At 38.0% G+C, this 19963-nt stretch overlaps 1 protein-coding gene across 1 annotated transcript in view; it reads left to right on the forward strand.

Annotated features, from left to right (window-relative positions):
• Nucleotides 1-19963, forward strand: part of LOC128659253 (retinoic acid receptor responder protein 2) — a 34719-nt gene that overhangs the window by 4393 nt on the left and 10363 nt on the right. The window contains exon 2 of the mRNA XM_053712928.1: nucleotides 8172-8276. Coding sequence (XP_053568903.1) covers nucleotides 8172-8276 — 105 coding nt within the window. The remainder of the gene's footprint in view (nucleotides 1-8171; nucleotides 8277-19963) is intronic.

Genomic DNA, 19963 nt, shown 5'->3' on the forward strand with positions numbered 1-19963 from the left:
TTCCCCCCAAAAAAGGTGAATTTGATACATATCTTTTATTTTTCTTCTTTTTTTAACAGAAAAAAAATGTGAATCAGATTACATGTCTGCAAAAGGAGGTACCCTGTGCCCACAGTCTGTGAGATGGTCTGACCCCCTAATACTGTATGTAGTGACACTGTTTAACCCACCAGTACTGTATATAGTGAGTCAGTGACACAGTCTGTAATCTGCCGGTGAGATGGCTGGCCTGACCCTACCCGCCCCAGTACTTTATAAAGTGACCACAGTAGTCTGTGAGATGGGTAAAACAGAAAGACTAACCCCTGTAGTCAGAGACACTAGTGAAGCATCATGTCATAGTCACATGATATCAGTGCAGGCAGTGGCTGGTCAATGTTTTTTTTATTAATTTTTTTTTTAAGCTGGGCCCCCACCCTTGGGGGCCCAGTCGCAATTGCGACCTCTGCACCCCCTGTAGTTTCGCCCCTGCCACACCCCCTGTTTTGCTTCCATATGCCAATGGTTCTGCTAGGTGATCACTCTCACTCCTGTTCATAAGAGCGTGCATGCCACTTTGTAGTGCTTATTGTGGGGTGTCAGGTTCCCTTTTATAAGTCAGAGCACAGTAAAAGTATCTAGTATACAGGTAATTACCATTTTTTGACAATCACCTGCTATCCAAAAGGGCATGAAACTTCTGAAAGAAAGGAAATCTCCTCGTTCATGTGAGGCGTATTGTGTGATTGTGTGTTGTATGATGTTTTCAAGGGTTAGGGGGTCTTTTGTACCACGTGCATCCCCCCATACAGCAAATGAATTAGATAGGCCATTGCCATTTTTATGACATTCACCTACTAATGACAGGGGTATGAGACTCCACAACAGAAAGAGTGCGTAATGGGTATACAGTTGGGTACCGTATATCATGTGTATACTATGGTGATTACCTAAAAATTAGACAGGGTGTGACCCCTTTTTTAAAAGAGGGAAATCTCCTTATTTCATATGAGGAGCTCCATACGCCTGTAGTTAAATAAGAGGGGGAGATAGGGGCTTTGCTGTTGCCCCCCCAGCCCCATCAATAGAAATTGTATATTTTCTAGTGGGACAGGTGATCATCATTTTTAGAGAAAGTGGCATATCCTGGCAGTCAAACATAAGTGAGAAAGTTACCAATAAAGGTTCAGATTACAAGTGGACCGCTATTTAACACTCCAGCTCAAGCGTTAACTGCGCTAGAAGTAAACCTTTTGCGTGCCTCGGGTTGCGCTCATATTACAAGTTGAAAGTAAAAAAATTTCTCTTGCACGCTAACCTAGAATATCACAAGGGCGATAATGTATTTCCCCATAGAAGGCAATGGAGCAAAAAAAGTGTGTGGGGGGGAACCCTACTACACACAAAACCGATTGCATATTCTCAAGTGCGCTAACCCAACATGAATATATGAATATTTTACATTCCAATGTTCTTCACATAGCAGAATATGTTTTATGTATTCATAAATACATATTCCTATATATATCGGATGGTATTTTTGTACAATATATATATATATATATATATATACACATGATTATATATAGGTATAGATTTATACAGATATATATAGGTATGTCCCCTTAGTTTGCACTTCCTCTTACCATTATGCAGCTGCTAGGGTGGTAATAAATATAGACATATATCATCCTTGAAAAAATCACTGACTGGACGTTACCATCAAAAGTAACTTTTATTTCCAAAGTTTAAAATCACATGACGTTTCAGATCCGGTTCCGGTTCCATTATCAAATGTTACAAAACAGGTTCCAATTCAAGAAAAACAGTTAATAGCCCTTCATTCACACAATAAATACTGTTAACAATCATACTAATTACCCAACACAGGTGTGCCGATCCCGCTACTCACATGCGCGGCTACCGTCGTCCCATAGCACTGACGCCATCATTACGCATTGTGACCTGATTCGTCAGTGAATGAGAATGGAGGCGGAGAGAATTTTGACAGCTGTCAAAGATAATAGCACGCCAGATCTATGCTTAAGCTAAAATGAAAAATAAAATACCCAATATAAATAGTAGTAGCAACTCTTTAAATGAGAATTATCCCCAAGTCTCACAATATACAGAAATATACCAACATGAAAGAGTGCACTTAAAGGGACAGTCTACACCAGAATTTTTATTGTTTTAAAAGATAGATAATCCCTTTATTACCCATTTCCCAGTTTTGCATAACTAACACAGTTATAATAATATACTTTTAACCTCTGTGATTATCTTGTATCTAAGCCTCTGCAAACTGCCCCTTTTTTCAGTTCTTTTGACAGACTTGCAGTCTAGCCAATCAGTGCCTGCTCCCAGATAACTTCTCGTGCACGAGCACAGTGTTATCTATATGAAATACGTGAACTAACACCCTCTAGTGGTGAAAAACTGTTAAAATGCAATCTGAAAGAGGTGGACTTCAAGGTCTAAGAAATTAGCATATGAACCTCCTAGGTTAAGCTTTCAACTAAGAATACCAAGAGAACAAAGCAAAATTGGTGATAAAAGTAAATTGTACATGCTCTATCTGAATCATGAAAGTTTATTTTGGCCTAGACTGTCCCTTTAAAAAGCAAACTACAATTATTAAAGTGATAATTAGCCAAGTGACTTTTCTAGTTCCTATAGTGTATAACAATATGGTTTTCACAAAAAAAATTATACTTCACTTGAGTGAAAATGAATGTGACAAATTAAATTAAAGTATACTGTCAACCTTCCTTGTTTATATAAACTCAATAGTGATAAACGTGAAAGTATACACAAAATAGACCAATTTTAGTAAAAAAATGATACCAATTGGATATTCTCATATATAGACCACTCTACTAATTAAAATATAAGAATATTTTAATAATGATATTTATCTCTCTCCAGATACGAAAAATGAATCATATAGGTTCAGCATTAAAATACAATTCTAGAATAAATCTAAAAATATATATATAAAAACTAATTAATTATACTAGTAGTAAGGTGCACCTTATTCAAATCTAATGCGCATTACAAAAAAACATTGAAAAGAATCATCGAAAAAAAATGTGAATACAAATTTGTGGTTTGCGTTGAATATATATTCACATTAAAAATATTTGTGTATACAATTAGCAACAAGTGTATTCAAATTGTAGCAGGTTGCTCAGTTTTCTTGCAATAGATACCGTCTCTTAGTTATAAGAAGAGGGACTGCCCCTGTTTGGTATATTTGACTTTCACTGTGTTCTTTTAAATCACTAGTGGCAAATAAAAGTCTCAGGAATAGTTCACATGCAGAGTTTTTTTGCAAAGATCTTTTTGCTGATAAACAGTTCTGTAAGTATGCTGTCTCTTCAATAAACAATTTTATTGTGATATCTCAAAGGTTGTCTACTCACCGCAATCCGAAAGCTTATATTAATTTTTCGCTTTCTACGACTTTACCCTTCTCACGTATCTCTTTTTGTAATTCACGGCGTTTACACTGCCACTTCCGGGTGTTCTGATGTGTAGAGATCACGTGTCTGGTTTCTTACCCAATCTGGAGGTTGGATTGCCGGCACTTGTAGTAGATATCTTGGTGTCAAATGATAACAGCAATAGTAAAATTTTCGAGATCCTTATTGCAGCATTGAAAATATTCTTTTACTCAGAGCGCTCATGAGTTTCATACACCTCAAATGTAGATGATTGTAGATTAAAAACAATTCACGTTTTTGAGGTTTAAGACATAGCGGGTTCCTTCTTTTAGTGCAACACAGGACAACTCATCAACATATTTCAGTACACAGCTTTTTTTCAAGATGAACCTGTGATTGCAGTTTCTATCACTATATACCACTTGATTAAAGGGGCAGTAGATTCACTCATTTTAATCATTTTATCATTGATAAAATAAAATATTCTTATATTTTAATTAGTAGAGTGGTCTATATATGAGAATATCCAATTGGTATCACTTTTTTACTAAAATTGGTCTATTTTGTATATACTTTCACGTCTATAACTATTGCATTTATATAAACAAGGAAGGTTGACAGTATAATTTAATTTAATCCGTCACATTCATTTTCACTCAAGTGAAGTATAACATTTTTTGTGAAAACCATATTTTTATACACTATAGGAACTAGATAAGTCACTTGGCTAATTATCACTTTAATAATTGTAGTTTGCTTTTTAAGTGCACTCTTTCATGTTGGTATATTTCTATGCTTAAAGGGCCACTAAACCCAAAATCTTTCTTTCATGATTCAGATAGAGAATAAAAATTTAAACAACATTACAATTTACTTCTATTATTTATTTTGCTTCATTTTTTAGATATCCTTAGTTGAAGAAAAAGCAATGCACATGGGTGAGCCAATCACACAAGGATTCTATGTGCAGCTACCAATCAGCAGCTACTGAGCATATCTAGATATGCTTTTCAGCAAAGTATATCAAGAGAATAAAACAAATGAGATAATAGAAGTAAATTAGAAAGATGTTTAAAATTGCATTCTCTTTCTAAATCATGAAAGAAAAAAAGTGGATTTCATGTCCCTTTAAGCTAAACAATGCATCCCATATCAATTGCCCAAGATGCGTTACAACAGAGCATAATATGCGCTACAACAGAACATAGTGTTTATATACATTCCATTAATATCATAGTATCGTGACAGATTAGCACCAGTTTACATAGTAAATAGATCAAATAAAAAACATTAAAAAATAAATGTAAACTGTCGCTTGTGTGAACTTCACAAAATTGTCATGCAAATACTATGTTTACCTGCACACTCAAGCCAGACTTTTGTGATGGTAGAGTTGTGACCTCAGGAACGCTAAATGGACTTTCCCCCAAAGTGCCTTAGTGTAGTACTTCACTGTTATATTATGGAAATGTTTCTATTCATGTTATGTAACCACCTTTATATTTTCTCAAATAAATATTTTCAAAATAAAAAAATAAAAAAATATTAACCAAAAAAAAAAACAACAAAAAAACATTCAAAAATAGAAAACATTCAGCTTAGAAATAAAAAGATATATGCGGCTAGTATTCTGCATTCATGGACACTTCATGTACCTATTGGAGTATGGTAGTAAAACAGACATAATCAACCTAAGACACTGATCATTGGATTAAAACCAATTAAACCACTATCCCAGACTAGTTGAGTCCCAAACCAACATCATACACAATCCATCCATTAGTGATAGAAAGGGCTAAAATCCAGTACTGTATTCAATACTCTTGGCATCACAGTATCCAAAGTGTAGAACCATCTGGTCTCCATTTGCAGTAGCCTTTGTGCTCTATTGCCTCCCCTTGGCATCGGGGGTACATGGTCTATCAACATGGTTTTCATACTGGATACATTATGTTTGTACCCCGAGAAATGGCATTACACGGCTGTTCAGAGTCATCACTTTTTATGGCTTCCCTGATCGCATATCTGTGGTTTGCCATCCTTTCTCTAAAAGATGTCACAGTCTTACCAACGTAGACCAAGGAACACAGGCACATGAGGATATATATCACATGGTCACTGGTGCATGTTAGCCTATGATGTATCTTACAACGTTTAGGTGCGGGTATTGGAAAGAAGATCCTATAACCATACTATTACAGGTGACACAGTTAGCGCACTGCAAGCAACCTTTCTTCATGGTATTAAGCCATGTAGTTTTCTGATAGCATCTTGCAGGGTCTGACTCCACCAAAATGTCCCTTAAATTGCGGGCTCGACGGAATACCATTCTTGGTGGATCAACATAGTGAAATGGTAGGGACCTGTCCTATTTGACCAATTCCCAACACTGTCTTACAGAAGATTTCAGCTGATGATGGGAAGTGTCATATGTAGTCACAACATTGATCCTATCCAACTGTGGCATAATGGCAGTCACTTCATCCTTTGATATTGTCTCATCCTGATTACGTTCTAGGACCTTAGCCTTAGTGTGACTGACAAGTCTGGGATTATAGCCACATTCCAGCAACTTGCTTTCCATCATATATTTGTGTTAACATGATTAGTATCTCTGCATTGTTCCGTACCACTCTGGTGAGTTGAGAGGTGATCACCCCTCACTTTTGATGTGAAGGGTAACAGCTATGGGCTTCAAGTAATGAGTTCCTGTCTGTGGGCTTTGTGTAAAGTGAGGTTCCAAAACTACAGCCTAATTCTGACTTCATCTTAAAGATATTTAAGTCCAAAAAGTGCACAACATTACCCATTAGAATGTAAGCCTATGAGCCTATGTAGAATGCCTTCATAAGAGCCGACTACAAAAGTGCAGCTCTCGGCAGGGCCCTCTACCCATTTGATTCCTATAAATGTTATCCTGTATACCAACTATGTTTATAGCGCTGCGGAATCTGTTGGCACTCTACAAATACCTGTTAATAATAATAATAATAATAATAGAGTACTCTGATTTAAATTTAATAGGCAGTTCTAACTGGTTGAGATCTTTAACCCATGACTCTAGTGTAACTTTATCACCTCGCAAGACCATGAACACATTGTCAATATAGCGAGTGTAATAAATCATTTGTTCACATTGTATTGGCTTCATGATCATCAACAATAACAGGCCATATATACATTAGCATAGGTGGGCGCCATTTTCGAGCCCATGGCCGTACCAGAAATCTGCAAAAAATATTCCAATTCAAATTTGAAATAGTTTTTCTGTAAACATATCAATAATAATTCCAACAGATATATATATAGGAATATCTATTTATAAAAACTTAGAACATATTCCCCTATGTGCAGAACATCGGAATGTGAAATATGTACAGTAAATGCATAGTTAAAACCATTATCAAATATGAATATTGCATAAATATCTTTTTACATGATTACATCTACTTAAAGGGCCACTAAACCCAAAATCTTTCTTTCATGATTAAGATAGAACATACAAATTTAAACAACATTACGATTTACTTCTATTATTTATTTTGCTTAATTTTTTAGATATCCTTATTTGAAGAAAAAGCAATGCACATGGGTGAGCCAATCACATGAGGCTTCTATGTGCAGCAACCAATCAGCAGCTACTGAGCATATCTAGATATGCTTTTCAGCAACGAATATCAAGAGAATAAAACAAATTAGATAATAGAAGTAAATTAGAAAGGTGTTTAAAATTGCATTCTCTTTCTAAATCATGAAAGAAAAACTGTGGGTTTCATGTCCCTTTAACTGCAAAGGGATCCAATGCACCTATATGTATGTCTATATATGTGTACATATGTAGTTATGTGTTTATGTGTGTATATATGTCTGTAAATACATATATACACATAAAAATACATAAATACAAATGTACACACATATAGACATATATATACTGTATATATATATATATATATATATATATATATATATATACACACACATATATATATATATACATTTTTAGACATGTATATGTATGTATCTCAATGTTAAAGTCCTTTGCCTACTTTTTCTAACACCTGAGACCTCATATATCTAAGCCCTTATAACTTTCTTGTGCAATTTTTTTAAATCATTTTTATTTGATATTGTTATTATGAGTGTAACTGTACCTTGAAGTGAATTTTTGATTTGTTTTGGGACACTTTTTTGTTTCGCAAAACAGTTAACCAGAGCTCTAAGGCTGCGCTAACCCTACGCGTGTTAACTTTAATTTCGCTCAAGCAATCGCATTTTCTTTCAACTTGTAATATGAGCAAAAAAAAACTAAAAACATTTCGCTTGCGCATAACTGTTAGCGCTCCACTCATAATCCAGCCCAAATTGTGTTCATACTGTTGCAAGTCCCCAATCATACTTTTGAAAGGACCTGCACATTCCCCAGTACAGTTTTTGATTAGGTGAATAAACAGCCAGGCATACAGAACACAACATGTACAGTAAAAGGAAGTGACCAGCAAAGAAGGTTTCCTAAGACGGAGGGTGCCCATAGACAGCTGCCCTATTGTCTGATGGTAAGTCCACCTATGCTGATATGCCTTGGTTTTTCAGTCCCTTCAGTTGCCCTGCCCTCGCTATTGCCACCAAAATATTTGTTCTTGTCTGTGCTTCTCCCTTTATAAGTATGTCTTTATTTTTGCTTTGTGTTTTGCTGACATACATCACAATGACAGTGTTGGGGTAATGTTCTCTTATCTGTTGTAGGATTTTTCTGCTGGAAAATTTGTCCACTTGAATTTTACAGCAAAACAGACAGCATGCAAAAGGGACAACTGGAAGAGTGACAACTGCAAAGTCATTAAAACTGGGGTAAGAATCCTGACATATTGTATACTAATCATAGACAGACGTGAGCAAACTAAATATGCAGACAAATCAGGCAGTGAGGTGTGCGGGGCTAATCTGTGACCACGAGCCTGTTTGTTTGTGAGTGCTTAATGCTGGGTATTGAATGTATGTTGTATAACGCCGGTTTAACGAATTGATGATATTAAAATAGAATACCTGGCCTGCGATTTGTGCGGACACGGTTTTAACATGGAATACTTTAACTGGTTAAAGACCTATTTTATAATTAACTATTGGGTACGCACCAGTGTGTATTTGTAAGATGCAATATTGTATCAGTATGAATGAGTGTGAAGATGATACCATGGCATGTATTTATCAAGCCGTCAACCGCAAATACGGTGGAATTCTGCAGCGTATTTGTGGCGAGCCTGATTCGCCTTAGTTATTAAACCCTACAGACCGGCAAAAGTAGAATTTAGTGACGTAACATACGATTCGCCGGACTCAGTCCGACACAGATCGATGCTTACGTCACTACAGATGTTGCGAATGCAAGTTAGGCACTATCTGACTACTTTTGCTAGTTATCAAATAACTAGCAGGTATGCTCGGTACTATTCCGGCCCAGCGTACCTGGTTTTCAATCCGCCGCCCTGGAGGCCGCGGATACCATAGGAATCAATGGGAGTCTGAAAGCAGCGAAAGCTCATGTTCGCTGCTGCCCGATATCCCATTGATTCCTATGGTAATGTCTACACCTAGCACCCTAACATGTACCCCGAGTCTAAACACACCTAATCTGCCACACCCTACACCACCGCCACCTACATTATACTTATTAACCCCTCAACCGGCACTCCCGGACCCCTCTGCAACTAAATAAAGCGTTTAACCCCTAAACTGTCGCTCCCGGAGCCCATCGCCACCTACATTATATTTATTAACCCCTAATCTGCCCCCCCTACACCGCCGCCACCTACATTATATTTATTAACCCCTAAACCTAAGTCTAACACTAACCCTAACACCCCCTAACTTAAATATAACTTAAATAAAACAAAATAAATTATTCCTATTTAAAACTAAATACTTACCTGTAAAATAAACCCTAAGCTAGCTATAATACAACTAATAGTTACATTGTAGCTATCTTAGTATTTATTTTTAATTTACAGGCAACTTTGTATTAATTTTAACTAGGTACAATAGTTATTAAATAGTTATTAACTATTTAATAACTACCTAGTTAAAATAAATACAAAAGTGCCTGTAAAATAAAACCTAACCTAAGTTACAATTACACCTAACACTACACTATAATTAAATTAATTACCTACATTAACTACAATTAACTACAATTAAATAAAATTATCTAAAGTACAAAAAAATTACAAGATTTTTAAACTAATTACACCTAATCTAATCCCCCTAACAAAATAAAAAAGCCCCCCAAAATAAAAAAAGCCCTACCCTACACTAAATTACAAATAGCCCTTAAAAGTGCTTTTTGCGGGGCATTGCCTCAAAGTAATCAGCACTTTTACCTGAAAAAAGTACAATACCCCCCCAACATTAAAACCCACCACCCACACACCCAACCCTACTCTAAAACCCACCCAATCCCCCCTTAATAAAACTTAACACTAACTCCTTGAAGATCACCCTACCTTTAGATGTCTTCACCCAAACCGAAGTCCTCAACGAAGACGGGCGAAGTGGTCCTCCAGACGGGCAGAAGTCTTCATCGAAGCCGGCCAGAAGAGGTCCTCCAGACGGCAGAAGTCTTCATCCAGGCGGCATCTTCTATCTTCATCCATCCGGCGCGGAGTGAGTCCATCTTCAAGACATCCGACGCAGAGCATCCTCTTCCATCGACGTCGACTGTAGAATGAAGGTTCCTTTAAATGACGTCATCCAAGATGGCGTCCCTTCAATTCCGATTGGCTGATAGAATTCTATCAATTCCAATCGGAATTAAGGTAGGAAAAATCCTATTGGTTGATTCAATCAGACAATAGGATTGAAGTTCAATCCTATTGGCTGATCCAATCAGCCAATAGGATTGAGCTCGCATTCTATTGGCCGATTGGAATAGCCAATAGGATTGAACTTCAATCCTATTGGCTGATTGCATCAACCAATAGGATTTTTCCTACCTTAATTCTGATTGGCTGATAGAATTCTATCAGCCAATTGGAATTGAAGGGACGCCATCTTGGATGACGTCATTTAAAGGAACTTTCATTCTACAGTCGACATTGATGGAAGAGGATGCTCCGCGTCGGATGTCTTGAAGATGGACCCACTCCGCACAGGATGGATGAAGATAGAAGATGCCACCTGGATGAAGACTTCTGCCCGTCTGGAGGACCTCTTCTGCCCGGCTTGGATGAAGACTTCTGCCCGTCTGGAGGACCACTTCGCCCGGCTTCGTTGAGGGCTTCAGCCCGGTTGGGTGAAGACGTCTCAAGGTAGGGTGATCTTCAAGGGGTTAGTGTTAGGTTTCTTTAAGGGGGGATTGGGTGGGTTTTAGAGTAGGGTTGGGTGTGTGGGTGGTGGGTTTTAATGTTGGGGGGGGTATTGTACTTTTTTTTCAGGTAAAATAGCTGATTACTTTGGGGCAATGCCCCGCAAAAAGCCCTTTTAAGGGCTATTTGTAATTTTGTGTAGGGTAGGGCTTTTTTTTATTTTGGGGGGCTTTTCTATTTTGTTAGGGGGATTAGATTAGGTGTAATTAGTTTAAAAATCTTGTAATTATTTTATTATTTTCTGAAATTTAGTGTTTGGGTTTTTTTGTACTTTAGATAATTTTATTAAATTTTATTTAATTGTAGTTAATTGTAGTTAATTAATTTAATTATAGTGTAGTGTTAAGTGTAATTGTAACTTAGGTTAGGTTTTATTTTACAGGTACTTTTGTATTTATTTTAACTAGGTAGTTATTAAATAGTTAATAACTATTTAATAACTATTGTACCTAGTTAAAATAAATACAAAGTTGCCTGTAAAATAAAAATAAATCCTAAGATAGCTACAATGTAACTATTAGTTATATTGTAGCTATCTTAGGGTTTATTTTATAGGTAAGTATTTAGTTTTAAATAGGAATAATTTATTTTGATTTATTTAAATTATATTTAAGTTAGGGGGTGTTAGGGTTAGTGAAAGAGCAACAAAAAGACGGCAGGCACTATTCCCAAAACATTTTAAAACATCAAAAATTTATTAGGATTCAATAAAAATATATTAGCAGACATGGCAGGCAAAGTCATGCAGGGTTAGTGTTAGACTTAGGTTTAGGGATTAATACATTTAATATAGTGGCGGCGGTGTAGGGGGGGGGGGCAGATTAGTGGTTAATAAATATAATCTAGGTGGCGGCGGTGTAGGGGGGCAGATTAGGGGTTAATAAATATAATGTAGGTGGCGGTGGGCAACAGGAGTGGCGGTTTAGGGGTTAAACACTTTATTTAGTTGCGGCGGGGTCTGGGAGCGGCAGGATAGGGGTTAATAACTTTATGTAGCTGGTGGAGGTATAGGGGGCCAAAGATTAGGGGTTAATATGTAATGTAGGTGGCGGTGGGCTCCGGGAGTGGCGGTTTAGGGGTTAATACATTTATTAGATTTGCGGTGGGCTCCGGGAGTGGCGGTTTAGGGGTTAATAACTTTATTTAGGTGCGGTGGGCTCCGGGAGTGGCGGTTTAGGGGTTAATAACTTTATTTAGGTGCGGCGGGGTCCGGGAGCGGCGGTTTAGGGGTAAAATAGTTAGTATAGTGTGGGTGTTTAGTGACAGTATACCAAGAAAGCTGAAAAAAAGCCGAAGAGCAGCGAGATCGATGACTGTTAGTTAACAACAGTCCGCTGCTCATCGCACCGTACTTGGTGCGCAGTTTTTGACAGGTTTTTTGGTAACTTTGGAGAACGTATTAAGGTCCGCGGCAGCGATGTTAGGCGATCTTAGGCGAGCGTATTGGTGCTGTCGAATGCAAGAAAGTCGACGCTTTGATAAGTAGATGCCCATGTATCAAGGGAAACTGAATGTATCAGAATAATGAAGCACAATTAGACAATAGTTTATAACATAGCTGATTAAATACAATTTAAATAAATTATCTAAAGTATGAAAAAAAACACTAAATTACAGAAAATAATAAAATAATTGCAAGATTTTTAAACTAATTAAACCTAATCTAATCCCCCTAATAAAATAAAAAAGCCCCCCAAAATAATAAAAAGCCCTACCCTATACTAAATTACAAATAGCCCTTTAAAGGGCCTTTTGCGGGGCATTGCCCCAAAGTAATCAGCTCTTTTACCTGAAAAAAAAGTACAATACCCCCCAACATTAAAACCCACCACCCACACACCCAACCCTACTCTAAAACCCACCCAATACCCCCTTAATAAAACCTAACACTAACCCCTTGAAGATCACCCTACCTTGAGAAGTCTTCACCCAACCGGGCCGAAGTCCTCAACGAAGCCGGGCGAAGTGGTCCTCCAGACGGGCAGAAGTCTTCATCGAAGCCAGGAAGAAGAGGTCCTCCAGACGGGCAGAAGTCTTCATCCAGGCAGCATCTTTATCTTCATCCATCCGGCGTGGAGCAGCTCCATCTTCAAGACATCCAACGCGGAGCATCCTCTTCAAACGAAGTCCAACTGAAGAATGAAGGTTCCTTTAAATTACGTCATCCAAGATGCCGTCCCTTGAATTCCGATTGGCTGATAGAATTCTATCAGCCAATTGGAATTAAGGTAGAATAATCCTATTGGCTGATGCAATCAGCCAATAGGAATGAAGTTCAATCCTATTGGCTGATTGCATTAGCCAATAGGATTTTTTCTACCTTAATTCCGATTGGCTGATAGATCAGCCAATCGGAATTCAAGGGATGCCATCTTGGATGACATCATTTAAAGGAACCTTCATTCTTCAGTTGGACTTCATTTGATGTCGGATGTCTTGAAGATGGACCCGCTCCGCGCCGGATGAATGCAGGTAGAAGATGCCCCGTGGATGAAGACTTCTGCCCGTCTGGAGGACCTCTTCTGGCCGGCTTCGATGAAGACTTCTGCCCATCTGGAGGACCACTTTGCCCGGCTTCGTTGAGGACTTCGGCCCCGGCTGGGTGAAGACTTCTCAAGGTAGGGTGATCTTCAAGGGGTTAGTGTTAGGTTTTATTAAGGGGGTATTGGCTGGGTTTTAGAGTAGGGTTGGGTGTGTGGGTGGTGGGTTTTAATGTTGGGGGGTATTGTACATTTTTTTACAGGTAAAAGAGCTGATTACTTTGGGGCACTTCCCCCGCAAAAGGCCCTTTTAAGGGCTATTTGTAATTTAGTATAGGGTAGGGCTTTTTATTATTTTGGGGGGCTTTTTTATTTTATTAGGGGGATTAGATTAGGTGTAATTAGTTTAAAAAACTTGTAATTATTTTATTATTTTCTGTAATTTAGTGTTTTGTTTTTTTCCTACTTTAGATAATTTATTTAAATTGTATTTAATTGTATTTAGTTTAGGTAATTAATTTAATTATAGTGTAGTGTTAGGTGTAATTGTAACTTAGGTTAGGATTTATTTTACAGGTAAATTTGAATTTATTTTAACTAGGTAGCTATTAAATAGTTAATAACTATTTAATAACTATTGTACCTAGTTAAAATTAATACAAAGTTGCCTGTAAAATAAAAATAAACCCTAAGATAGCTACAATGTAACTATTAGTTATATTGTAGCTAGCTTAGGGTTTATTTTACAGGTAAGTATTTAATTTTAAATAGGAATAATTTAGTGAATTGTAGTAATTTTATTTAGATTTATTTAAATTATATTTAAGTTAGACTTAGGTTTAGGGGTTAATACATTTAATATAGTTGCGGCGACGTTGGGGGCGGCAGATTATGGGTTAATAAATGTAGGTAGGTGTTGGCGATGTTAGGGACGGCAGATTAGGGGTTAATAAAATTTAACTAGTGTTTGCGATGCGGGAGGGTGGCAGTTTAGGGGTTAATATATTTTTTATAGTGGCGGCGATGTCCGGTTTGGCAGATGTGGGGGGGCCTCGGTTTAGGAGTTAATAGGTAGTTTATGGGTGTTAGTGTACTTTTTAGCACTTTATTTAAGAGTTTTATGCTACGGCGTTAGCCCATAAAACTCTTAACTACTGACTTTTAAATGCGGTAGGAGTCTTGACAGGAGAGGGTCTACCGCTCACTTTTGGTCAGACTCGTAATACCGGCGTTAGGCAAATCCCATTGAAAATATAGGATACGCAATTGACGTAAGTGGATTTGAGGTATTTTCGAATCTGACCAAAAAGTGAGCGGTACACCTGTACCTTCAAGACTCGTAATACCAGCGTTAGGAAAAAAACAGCATTGGGACCTCTCAACGCTGCTTTTTAAGGCTAACGCACAACTCGTAATCTAGCTGAGTGTGTTTTCTCACCGTGACTATGGCTATTTAAGAATACTGGTATAGTATATATTGATACTTTCTCTCAAACCCCTCAATTAAATCACTGAGTAAATCATCTGAGAATCTAAATAGATCACTGCGACATAAAAAGAATAATAGTTTGATTTCTCATAAAAGACTGGTATAACTGACAGTGATGGATTTATACGTTAGAGACCTGTTACAAATCACCCTTGTACAGCATATCCAAGACTGGTAGCACTTGCATTTGCTAATAGTATAGGTTGCAATATCTATAAAGATAATCTGGTAAATCCAGAAATATAGATTGAAACATAATATTAAACTCCTATGCTATATATGGATAACTAATACCAAACTTATTGTGTGTTCAATCACAGTTAGCCTCATATCCCCTTTTTAAATTGTTTGTCTGATTTTATTTAGTAGTGGAGGCATTAAAGAAATAAAGAGTTATAGTGGAAGTGATATACTCACACATGTACAGTATCCACTATTAGTTTTATGTATTGTTCTGTCTTTTGAGCATAAATGTTAAATAAAGTGTTGTGGTTTTTTACATACAGTATATATAAATAATTTAATGTCTAATTCAACATTAGGGTCACCAAGCCCTTAAATCCCTCCTTTCCCTTAAATCTATTGAAATCAGGCAGTGAGACAGAAAGGGTTAAGGGATGTAACAGATTATTAGAACGTCTAAACCTATACCCTTATCTATAGCTAGTAGGTTTGGCAGGTGTCAGGAATTGAATGGATAGAGTTGTATTTCAGATGGCTGACCATGTAAATTTTATATATAAAAATATTAAAATCAATGTCTGGGTATTTTACTTCCATCCCCTGGTGTGTTGCTCTAGTAGGAGCGAGTCAATAGCTTTTTTAGAACTGCCCACTAAGGGATGATTGACAAGCGGTATACAGAACAGCGCACAAAGGGAAGTAAAAGCTGACAGTGGACAGTGCTCTATATTGTGCGTGGCTGCTTCATGTCAGACTCCTATGTGTGCCCGCTTGCAAATAAGGGTTTAAAATATAAGGAGAGTAGATGGGTTTTGCCTTTAAAAACATAGGGGCAGGGTTTCCAAAATGGCCACCACAATGTTGCTGGCGCCCATTGAGCTCTAGTTATGCCCCATGCATAATGGACTGATCTGAGGTCTCAAATGGGCATGTGGTTGACAGGTGGGCTGTAGTTCAGGGATCTAATCTGAGGTCTGATATTAATATGGGCCTATCAGGCCAGGGTTTGATCTGAGGTTGGATGTAGGCATGTGGCTGATGGGCTGCAGGATTAGGAGTCTGATCTGAGATCTCATGAGGGTATGAGCCAGGTTTGGCCTGATCTGACGTGTGATGTTGGTATGAGCCAGGGTTTGGTCTGATCTGAGGTCTGATGTGGGTATGAGCCAGGGATTGCTCTGATCTGAGGTCTGATGTGGGTATGAACCAGGGTTTGCTCTGACCTGAGGTCTGATGTGGGTATGAGCCAGGGTTTGGTCTGATCTGAGGTCTGATGTGGGCATGTGGTTGACAGGAAGGCAGTATTTCAGGGGTCTAATCTGAGGTCTGATGTGGGCATGTGTTTGACAGGAAGGTTTTAGGTCAGGGGTCTGATCTGAGGTCTGATGTGGGTATGTGGTTGACAGGTAGGCAGTATATCAGGGGTCTAATCTGAGGTCTGATGTGGGCATGTGTTTGACAGGAAGGTTTTAGGTCAGGGGTCTGATCTGAGGTCTGATGTGGGTATGTGGTTGACAGGTAGGTTGTATGTCAGGTGTCTGATCTGAGGTCTGATGTGGGTATGAGACAGGGTTTGGTCTGATGTGGGCATCTGGTTGACAGGTAGGTTGTAGTTTAGGGGTCTGATCTGAGGTCTGATATTACTATTGGCCTATCAGGCCAGGGTTTTATCTGAATAAGATGTAGGCATGGGGCTGATGGGCTGCAGGACTAGGGTCTGATCTGAGGTTTGATATGTGTTCGGGACTGACAGAGTGGGCTGCAAAACAATGAATCTGATGTGAAATATGATACAGCCTGGGGCAGACAGGGGCTACAGGGCCAGATATTTGATCTGAGGTCTTATGTTCACGTGATTAAACCTTTGTAATCCTTCCTTAACCTTTGTTCAAATGTTGCATTAATATTAATTCTAACTTAACAGATTCTCAAATAATTTAGACATTTTAAGCAAATCAGATTGTCAGGATTAGATTATCAAACCAGCTTTTTCATCAAATCTGGTAACACATAAAGCAAAATATAAAACACACAAACACTGAGACATCACAGAAATAGTATAAGCACATAATGTTAAAGGGGCAGTATACACCAATTTCCCTTTTACTGCATGTAATAGACACTATTATAAAGAAGAATATGCACAGATACTAATATAAAAATCCAGTATAAAACCTTTTAATAAAAATACATACTTAGAAGCTCCCAATTTAGCACTGTTGATGAGATTAGGCTGGGACTCCCACTGAAAGGGGCTAAGAGCAGAACCCCCCTCAGCATATGAAAAGACCCATTTTACAAACAGAAGCATCAAGTATGTATACATCAGTATACATCTAAAACTTTGGGGCTTGCTTAGGAGTCTGAAAATCATCAACATTGTATTTAAAATTAAGCAAAAGTCTACATTGTTACAAGAACACTCGCTGATGGGCTATATAAATGGATCATCTACAAAACATTTATGCAATGAAGAATATAGTGTACAATATCCCTTTAAGGGTACATCATTATTTTCTTCTATATACACAGGTAGCCCCCAGTTTACACCGGGGTTCTATTCCTAAAGAAAAAGTTGTTATAAAAATCAGTGTAAAATGAACCCAGTTATAGAATGTCAGTTAATGAGAAGTGAGTTAGCTTCCAGACCCCTCTCAATATCTACATTAGTAATGTAATATAATACAATATTATAACTTAATATATTATTTGTATTATTATGTAATATTATATTATATTTAAAGAACTGAAATTCATGTTGTTAATGTAAAACAGCAACAAAACATATCACTGTCCATCAATAAGGCAGTAGGGAGTTTTATCAGCCAGTGAGATGCATAAAAATGGAGATTTTCAAACCCTTTATGATCCAGAACACAGATCATGTAACATGTTACACAATTGATCAGTAAGGGAGTTAATTTACATATGTTCCTAATTTGCCACAGCAAAGGAGATAAGATAGTAAACATTTTGAGGAGCTAATAATCATAATCAAGCAGCTTTTTAAGGGGTGTTTTTCTGGACTAGAAAACTGTATTTTATTTACCAAATGAATATGTTAAATGCTTTTAAACCTATTTTGTATACAGATGTTTTGCAATTAAATGCTTAATTATAATGTATATATATATATATACAGTATCTCACAAAAGTGAGTACACCCCTCACATTTTTGTAAATATTTTATTATATCTTTTCATGTGACAACACTGAAGAAATGACACTTTGCTACAATGTAAAGTAGTGAGTGTACAGTCTGTAAAACAGTGTAAATTTGCTGTCCCCTCAAAATAACCCAACACACAGCCATTAATGTCTAAACTGTTGGCAACAAAAGTAAGTACACCCCTAAGTGGAAATGTCCAAATTGGGCCCAAAGTGTCAATTTTTTGTGTGGTCACCATTATTTTCCAGCACTGCCTTAACCCTCTTGGGCATGGAGCTCACCAGAGCTTCAGAGGTTGCCACTGGAGTCCTCTTCCACTCCCCCATGACGACATCACAGAGCTGGTGGATGTTAGCGACCTTGCGCTCCCCCACCTTCCGTTTGAGGATGACCCACAGATGCTCAATAGGGTTAAGGTCTGGAGACATGCTTGCCCAGTCCATCACCTTTACCCTCAGCTTCTTTAGCAAGGCAGTGGTCATTTTGGAGGTGTGTTTGGGGTCGTTATGTTGGAATACTGCCCTGCGGCCCAGTCTCCGAAGGGAGGGGATCATGCTCTGCTTCAGTATGTCACAGTACATGTTGGCATTCATGGTTCCCTCAATGAACTGTAGCTCCCCAGTGTGAACAGCAGTCATGCTGGCCCAGACCATGACACTCCCACCACCATGCTTGACTGTAGGCAAGACACACTTGTCTTTGTACTCCTCACCAGGTTGCCTCCACACATGCTTGACACCATCTGAACCAAATAAGTTTATCTTGGTCTCATCGGACCACAGAACATGGTTCCAGTAATCCATGTCTTTATTCTGCTTGTCTTCAGCAAACCGTTTGTGGGCTTTCTTGTGCATTATATTTAGATGAGGCTTCCTTCTGTGACGACAGCCATGCAGACCAATTTGAGTGTGCAGCGTATGGTCTGAGCACTGACAGACTGACCCCCCCACCCCTTCAACCTCTGCAGCAATGCTGACAGCACTCATACATCTATTTCCTAAAGACAACCTCTGGATATGATGCTGAGCATGTGCATTCAACTTCTTTGGTCGACCATAGCGAGGCCTGTTCTAAGTGGAACCTGTCCTGTGAAACAGCTGTATAGTCTTGCTCACCATGCTGCAGCTCAGTTTCAGGGCCTTGGCAATCTTCTTATAGCCTAGGCCATCTTTATCTAGAGCAATAATTCTTTTTTTCAGATCCTCAGAGAGTTCTTTGCCATGAGGTGCCATGTTTAACTTCCAGTGACCAGTATGAGAGAGTGTGAGATCAATAACACCAAATTTAACACACCTGCTCCCCATTCACACCTGAGACCTTGTAACACTAATGAGTCACATGACACCGGGGAGGAAAAATGGCTAATTGGACCCAATTTGGACATTTTCACTTAGGGGTGTACTCACTTTTGTTGCCAACTGTTTAGACATTAATGGCTGTGTGTTCAGTTATTTTGAGGGGACAGCAAATTTACACTGTTATACAGGCTGTACACTCACTACTTTACATTGTAGCAAAGTGTCAATTCTTCAGTGTTGTCACATGAAAAGATATAATAAAATATTTACAAAAATGTGAGGGGTGTACTCACTTTTGTGAGATACTGTATATATATATATAAAGTAGAAAAACGATCCAGGGCAAGTATAAAAACAAATCCTTTATTCTTCTTCACAAAAGTTAAAAGTTTCCAGGAGGGTCCAAATACATGTTAGAAAGGCATCACAGGCAAACTGAAGGCTAACATGTTTCGGCTAAAATGCCGTAATCATAGATAATTCAATATACCCGTGGTGCCTATTTAAAAGCAAAACTTAAAGATAATTGGTTAACAAATGTACCAATGCCTGTGTAGC

This window comes from Bombina bombina, chromosome 5 (assembly GCF_027579735.1).
Source record: "Bombina bombina isolate aBomBom1 chromosome 5, aBomBom1.pri, whole genome shotgun sequence".
NCBI lineage: Eukaryota > Metazoa > Chordata > Amphibia > Anura > Bombinatoridae > Bombina > Bombina bombina.